The sequence below is a fragment of the Sinocyclocheilus anshuiensis genome, unplaced genomic scaffold (genome assembly GCF_001515605.1).
Source record: "Sinocyclocheilus anshuiensis isolate Anshui unplaced genomic scaffold, SAMN03320099.WGS_v1.1 scaffold76, whole genome shotgun sequence".
Classification (NCBI taxonomy): Eukaryota; Metazoa; Chordata; class Actinopteri; order Cypriniformes; family Cyprinidae; genus Sinocyclocheilus; species Sinocyclocheilus anshuiensis.
Window position 1 is genome coordinate 338,459 of NW_015557067.1, and position 7,494 is coordinate 345,952.

The 7,494-nt window shown below is 37.0% G+C and overlaps 1 protein-coding gene across 1 annotated transcript; it reads right to left on the reverse strand.

The window, feature by feature from the left end:
* Window positions 1–4,428: 4,428 nt before the first annotated feature.
* Window positions 4,429–5,970, reverse strand: LOC107676684 (heart- and neural crest derivatives-expressed protein 2-like). The gene is made up of 2 exons (XM_016471313.1): window positions 4,944–5,970; window positions 4,429–4,650 (listed from the first exon to the last, which is right to left on the reverse strand). Exons 1-2 carry the CDS (start codon window positions 5,469–5,471, stop codon window positions 4,552–4,554), a joined length of 627 nt encoding a protein of 208 aa, XP_016326799.1. The 5' UTR covers window positions 5,472–5,970; the 3' UTR covers window positions 4,429–4,551.
* Window positions 5,971–7,494: the final 1,524 nt, after the last annotated feature.

Genomic DNA, 7,494 nt, shown 5'->3' on the forward strand with positions numbered 1-7,494 from the left:
TCTTTGTAGAAGCATGTCATCGCCAAGTTTTTCTTCTTCTTCTTTTTTTAAGGAAAAAAGGGGGGTTCGTAAATGTATAAATAAACGTTTTTCAAAGCATTTTCAGAATGTTGTGCACCGCAATACAAATATACAAAATCAGTACAAGTAGTACAATTCAAAACGACAAACACAGCACATCAGTGATAATTATTTCAGACGGCTGAATTCTTACTACGCCTTTGATAAAAGAGATTAACAAGAGTTGTTTTGTGCCAGTTGTTATAAGCCAACAAATCACTTTCCAGGAGATAAAACCAATTTACCGTAGTAAACGTCAGTGATCCTGCCACTAGCTCGTCGTGCAGATGTATAGGCTAGCCATCTCTTCTCGTCAAGCATAACCTGATGGAGCGAAGCGTCTTTATTCCTTCAAACTCATTCAGCTCATTCTTTCCACGTTACCGTTGTTTGAGGACTCTGGGCGCAAGAGTGCCTGAAGAACTTTTGGAGGACGGTTTGGAAGAAGAGGGAGTTGTTTCTGTGAGAAACTCAATCTCGCATACAGTAGCGGCCTCCATCTGGGAACTGTCACAACTGACAGCACCACGGGCACTGGCCTGATCTTCCGCGCACCATTCAGCAAAACACAGTACACTCTCTCAGAATGGTACATTGTCTGGTTGTTTAATTCTTAGGAAACCCGGTGATAATTTATTATCTGATACAGTGGCGCCGCAGTATTTAATTCAATCAAGAACAAAAGAGGGTTTCGTAACTTGAGTTTTCGTATAGGCCTATTTTATAAAAAAAAAAAACTTAGCCTACTTAGAATATGGTTACACTGTACTGTTATTGTTGAAAATAATATAGTGTTTAATTCTCTATTTCCAACCCGATCTCATGAAAGTGCGTATAAATAGTACGCCAAATAAAAACGAAAACTCGTGGTATTGATACGCAAAAATGGACTTTGGCGTGTATATGCTACGCGATGGGTAGGTTTAGGGTTGTGGGGTAGATGCGTATCATATGTACGCGAAAACTGCGTATTATATGCACGCCAAACACATGCGTATCATATGCACGCCAAAGTCCATTTTTGCGTATCATCAATAGCACGAGTTTTCGTTTTTATTTGGCGTACTATTTATAAGCATTTTCATCATACTTGTTTTGTTGCAAAAGGCTAGGTCAAAATGGCTGCACATGTCGGCGAAACGCACCCCAAATCATTTAACTCGCATAACCTAGATTAAGTTAGACTATTATCTGTTATATTGGGACACATTTATGTGGGACAAATGTAAAATTTTAATTTACGTTTAATTACACTCAGATGATCCAGTCTAATGGACTAGCCTATATTAAAATATGACATTAGTAGGCTATACGAAAAAAAAACATAGCTGTAGGTTAGAACTTTACGAACTTTAAGAACATACACGACATTGCTTAAAAAGGCCTGCATATCTGTTCTGCATTTAAAATTAGATAAAGACTGCGACATTTAGTTTTTTGTGCGATTGTTTTTAATCTAAATGGTGTAGGCCTATCTGAGATCGTGCCACTTAAACAATACTTTAAAAAAAAAAAGCTTAGATTGTGGTATAAGTGATTCTCCTGAATGGTTATGATGCTAGGATTTAGGTTGAGGTAGGATCACAGGCCTTGTAAGTGATTACGTTTACAATATAGGCACAGGATGGCTCTGTTCTGACTTCAACATGTCTACTAGCCACTGCTGCAGACAGAAACAACGGAGGAGGGTCTTATGAGGTAATGATTTACAGATGTCTGTAATACCAAGAAAAAGATGATGTTTGGTCCATGCTTTAAAATATAATACGACCCTACAAGTTCAAGAACTTTAAGATCGAGTTTTGGACAATTACACAAAAGAGACCCAGTCAACTTATTATGCTGAGTGGGAAGTGTCTTGTGCCATTGGCGAGGCAAGTTGATATAAAGAAGTCTTGACATACCAATTTTTTTTTTTGTTGTGCTGGTCAGGATTCGTACGTGTTTGAATTAGAGATATTTAATCAGATGGGACATGAGGTGATCGGACGTAAAAGATAAAAGAGCCAACGAAATTGTATTCCTGGCTCAGACTACTTCGTTTGCTTTAGTGCCAGAGGAAATAAGGGCTCTTTACTACTTTGGGCCTTCAGGAATCATGGTGTCGAATGTAAGATATGTGTTCTCTTCCATTTAGAGAGTCATTCGTGTTACTGGAGCGGCAGCAGGTCACAATGAGGTCACAGTATTATCTGTATTCTTAATCAAGGGAGTACGGACGGTTAACTTTATCTGAGACGCCATCTTGACACTCTCAACAAATTATCTACAATTATTAGTGCATAGAACCTGTGGAATCAGACAATACGATGTAACGTAAGCGGTAATTTAATGTAACCGGATGGGTCTTAAATCGTCTGTGTGTCTTCCTATCTAAGCAGATTTACTCTGCCTGAGATGTCCGTTTAATTGCATGCCTTTGCATAAAAGAACCTTAGACGAAAACTATGAGGCCTGCACCGAACGAAAAGCAAGTAGCACGTTAGCACACAAAAAATAAAAAATAAAAAAAAGCTAATAACAAGTAAGAAATAGGAAAAAAGAAAAATACTGGTCTTCCTAAATATACATCGAATGCATCATTTTAAAAATCGTTCAACATGAAGAATCTGTAATAAATCACCGACGTCATTGTATTATTCCATAATTCCAGCGGATAGGCTACTACTGACTGTTGTTATTGGCATTGCCAAAATTAGGTTCGATGAATTGTGGTGCTATCCCCCTCCACACCAGTGGGAAGTTTCAGCTGCACGTTTTGATCGGCACGTTATCAATCATTTGCACAACCGAGCAGGCTTTAGTCGCTCCAGCAAAGCTGGCCCTCCTCCGTGTTTTGTTGTTAACGTCATTTGGGCATTTTCCACAGGCTCCAGTGAGTCTACTCAATCATTTATTTGAGCAGTTATGGAATTAAACGTCTTGCAGTTTTCCCCCTTATCGCGATTAAACAGCATCGGCCTATAACTAACGACCTATATAGCCTGTGCAGTTTCAATGTTAGAATCGTGTTTATTAAAAAAAAAAAAAAATACTATCAAGGGTAGCCTAATTAACATTACATGAATAGCCTTCTTCGAGATTTAGATGGTAGGCTATTCTGAATTTTCCTTTTTTTTCTGTAGCCTAGCCTAGGCTACATATAATATACCCTAGCAAATCATAATTTTTATTAATTAAATTATAATTTGATCTTCTTTTGGCACCTGCTGCAGAAACCGTATCACCCGTTTCACCTGTGTTCATTTAATGCTGTAATTCATTAATGTCCCGATTTCGTCATGTACACTGACATATTATCAAATTGAGTTAAATTAAATACAAATCTTATTTTAACATAATAATAATTATAATATTTATCAGTTATATTTTTTTTTTATTTGTAGCTACTCGAAACTACTGACAGCACTGTTACTCGAAGCAGCCTTTATATGCCGAATGGTATAGGCCTACTTGTAAAAATTAATTCGCCAACCTGTACACAAGGCCGATAGCTACTGCTAGCATTAACAGTTTATTTGTAGTTAATGTATTTTTTTAATTATTTTTTTAGTAGGCCTATTCAGTGTTGCATGCATAAAGTGACAAACGGTTCACAACAGCCACATTGCTGTACAGCAGTTTTGTCAAATGTAAACATTTGTCTTCAAAACTTTAGATACCTTTTAAAAGCCAATATGTCTCAAAGCAGAACACAGTTTGGGCTGCTTGAATCATTCTGTTTGTGCTGGAGGAGCTGCTGGGTATGCATCGCGTGAGTGCTGTTTGATTTGACTGTCACGTCTATGTAAGTATTATTGAAAATATATTCAACAGCCTCTCTAGGCCCTAAAACTATCATTAATTTCTACTGTAGTCTATGTTCTGCTAACGAACAGCACTTCTGTGAGTAATTTAGTGTGCAATTTACCAAGTGGCATCTTTAGATTAAATTACATTTCAATACAACAAAAGGTCTAAGATTGTTAAAAACAGTGGTTTATTGAATTAATTACATTGTTTACATCTCCAATATTATTTAAATTTTGTGTCTCTGGACGGAAGTGCACTGGGTGGACTCAACAGTTGTTTTAGACACCAGCATTGTACACCACAAAACGACATTATAACACTTCATGACATTTTCAAATAAAACATTTACTATATCATAACATCGACTAATCTTCCTCGTTATTAAAGAAGAGAGAGAGAGACAGAAAATAGATACTGAAAGTGATAAGACAGAATAAGACAGATTTTCACGTATACTCCTTAGTGGCAGGTATCTCATTTTGATTCACAATGGGGCAAGAAAACAAACAATAATAAACCAATATCAGACAGCAACACACAATCTCTTACCAAGAGAGTATCCTCCTAAAATGGAATGGTTTTTCCTCAAATATCCACTGTCCGTAGCGGGAAATTGCACTTAAATATTCCATTAAATAATGTGAGAGAACAACTAAAAATGAGTTTAGAGGGCCTCATTTCGTGTCTTTTGCATTAGTCTCATTGTTTCAGTTCCAATGCCCATACATGCTGCGGCCAACCAGTTCTCCCTTTAGTTTTCTTGTCATTGCTGCTCCCTGAATTTTTCAAAACGTCGTTCTGGAAAAAACAAAACAAAAACAGCAACAGACAATAGAGATTATTTGTGTAGCTTTTGCACATTACCAAATTTGATCAACGTACTGGTCACGATAAAGACAGCAAATTTAATAATTTAATTTATACAACAACGATAGAGGCACAGCAACGTTCAACAAAACAATTTTTTTTCCACAGAATAATTTTAAAGCTTTTATATCAAAGTTAAAGCAAGTTTTCATTATATGTAAGTCTAATATATGGCAATAATGTTTATCGACATGTATGAAGATTCATTTACTTTAAGATCTTACCGTTTCTTTCTTTCGCCTTTCTTCTTTGGCGTCTGTTTTTTTGAATTCCGCTTTGAAGGCCTCTGCTTCCCCGTTCTGTTCGTCTTTGTCAAGAATGTCCATAAGGTAAGCAATGTAACTGGTAGCCAAACGAAGGGTTTTGATTTTGGACAGCTTCGTATCCGCGGGCACGTTGGGAATGCATTCTCTGAGTTCTGCAAAGGCGCTGTTGATGCTCTGAGTCCTGCGCCTCTCCTTTCGGTTTGCCGTGGGTTTACGTTTCACTGGTCGGGGTCCCATTCCAACGGCGCCGGCCCCCTGTACTCCTTCGTAGTGCGAGTGGTCGAGCCCGTGGGCTCCTGCTGAGTATTCGGGGCTGTACGAGGGTGCCATACTGTAGTCTGGAGGAGACATCTCCGGATGGCTGATAAGCCACCCATGAAAATATGGGGGTTCTTCATGACAGCGACTGGCAGCAGCTGCAGCTGCGAAGGAATAGCCGTCATGATGCATCACCGGGTGGTGGGGAAACCCTCCAACTAAACTCATGGCGACAGACTTGTGTACCCTAAGGCGAACCACAGACGGAGTAGCCTACTCTTTGGCTCTCAGATTGTGCATATATTTTGACTTGACGATTTAGACACCGGCTTTCTCCCCATAAAAATTATTAATTTGTTGATTTCTTACAGAAAGTAAAAATGCAGTCCTGCTTAATTGGCCCTAACAAAGATACTGCTGACTTTCTAGCAGATCATTAACAGACGAACAAAACAGGCTTCAGCTGTAACTGCACTCGAGTTATTAGTGAAAAGTCGTTTACTTACACTTATATTCTCCACTGCAAATATCCATCACGAGAAAGTCCCATTGCTATAGTTATTAATGTTTTAGCGGTGTTCGGAGCCTTTTTTTCCTGAATTTCAAACTTGTTATAGAATCAATGAGGTGGAGCGTTGGATGGAAAAATGTCCAAACCCAGTCGATGTTGTGCACGCAATTCGCAGCCTGATTCACTCTGTGGAAGCAGGCGAATTCCGCCGTTTGATCTCCATGTCAGCTACATCTTTTGAGCTGCTTGGGTTCATATATGTCGTCAAAACTGTTCTCAGCCAATAACGTTGTAGAGGAGGAGGGACATGAACTGCAGCTTTAGGATGTTTATGCTCCCAAATGACACGAACCCTTGCAAAGATAGCGTACTAGCTTGTATATACAACATGTATAAAATAAATTTGAAATACATGCAAAAGGAACTGGTAACGTATTCTGCCATTCCATGTTTATTTTTCCGTATTTATTTTGTGTGTGTGTGTGTGTGTGTGTGTGTAATGGCATTTATATTTGTTTTTTATTCGTTGTAAATGTAGCCTATGCGTGTGTGTGCCACAATCCCTTCATTCTTTCGTAAGTTTAATTTGAAACCTTTTATGCAGCAATAAAATTGGCTAAATTTTCAGATAAGCTGATGGCATAAACATTAGTATAAGATGCCTTTTTAACAAACAAAATAGGAATTGGTCGTATTTAAACTAGAAGCCTGGATATTATTGATTTTATTTTATTTTTTATTTAGTTTTATTATTATTATTGCTTTTAAGTATCACTGCCTTTTGAGAAAAAAGCAAAGAAAAGCAAAGTGCATAGCAACAGATTTGACATTTAAACAGACGTTAAAACTTACATTATTCAGACCCTCATAGCGACTGCGAGCTATGCTTTTTTTTATCTGGCATATATAAGAAGAGAGATATATAGATCTATATAATAATTTGAAGTAGCTTAAGTCGGCTGAGATAGATAGATAGATAGATAGATAGATAGATAGATAGATAGATAGATAGCGTTTAGGGAATATAATTATACTTTTCGCCTTGTCGGTACAAACGAGTTCAAATAAAACGTGATTTAAAAAAAAAAAAAAGAATAATAAGGCAAAAATGCTGAAATCGAGTGTGTATATGTATATAGATTAAACTAAATATTTAATCTATATACACATTCAGCACGAAACGAGAAATGTTTTTAATTTGGCAGTATTAAGATAAATGTATCACTTTTCCTTTCCGTATTAGGCCTATAACTTGGTGTTTTGCGTGAAAATGTTTAATGGACCAATAAAAACACATTATAAACACATTAAAACCAGTATAGAAAAAAATTATAATAATGTAAAATGTATAAAATATAGTAGCCTATCGTAAAAGCGTTTAATCGTGTTGACTGCATTTAAAAAAATGTTGACTGAAATGATCACGCCATCGACAGCTTATAATGGGACCATTTTTGTTATATTTGATAAATAAACATCAACGCTGTTTCATCATGTTAAGTCCAAATAAGCGCGTAGTTGAAAAAATATCGGTGCCATTAAAGTTTAGACATCATCAAGAACAGGACATTGATCTTGACTGTAATATAGCCTATGTTTAAATCGTATGTTTGTATACGAAACACTTTACAAGAATTATGTTTCCTGGATCTGTTAATCCTCAGTTGGCCGTTTATTTTTCACGACATCCATGTTTGAGCACTTATTTTGAGTGAGAAAAGTGTATAAAATTTGAACTCA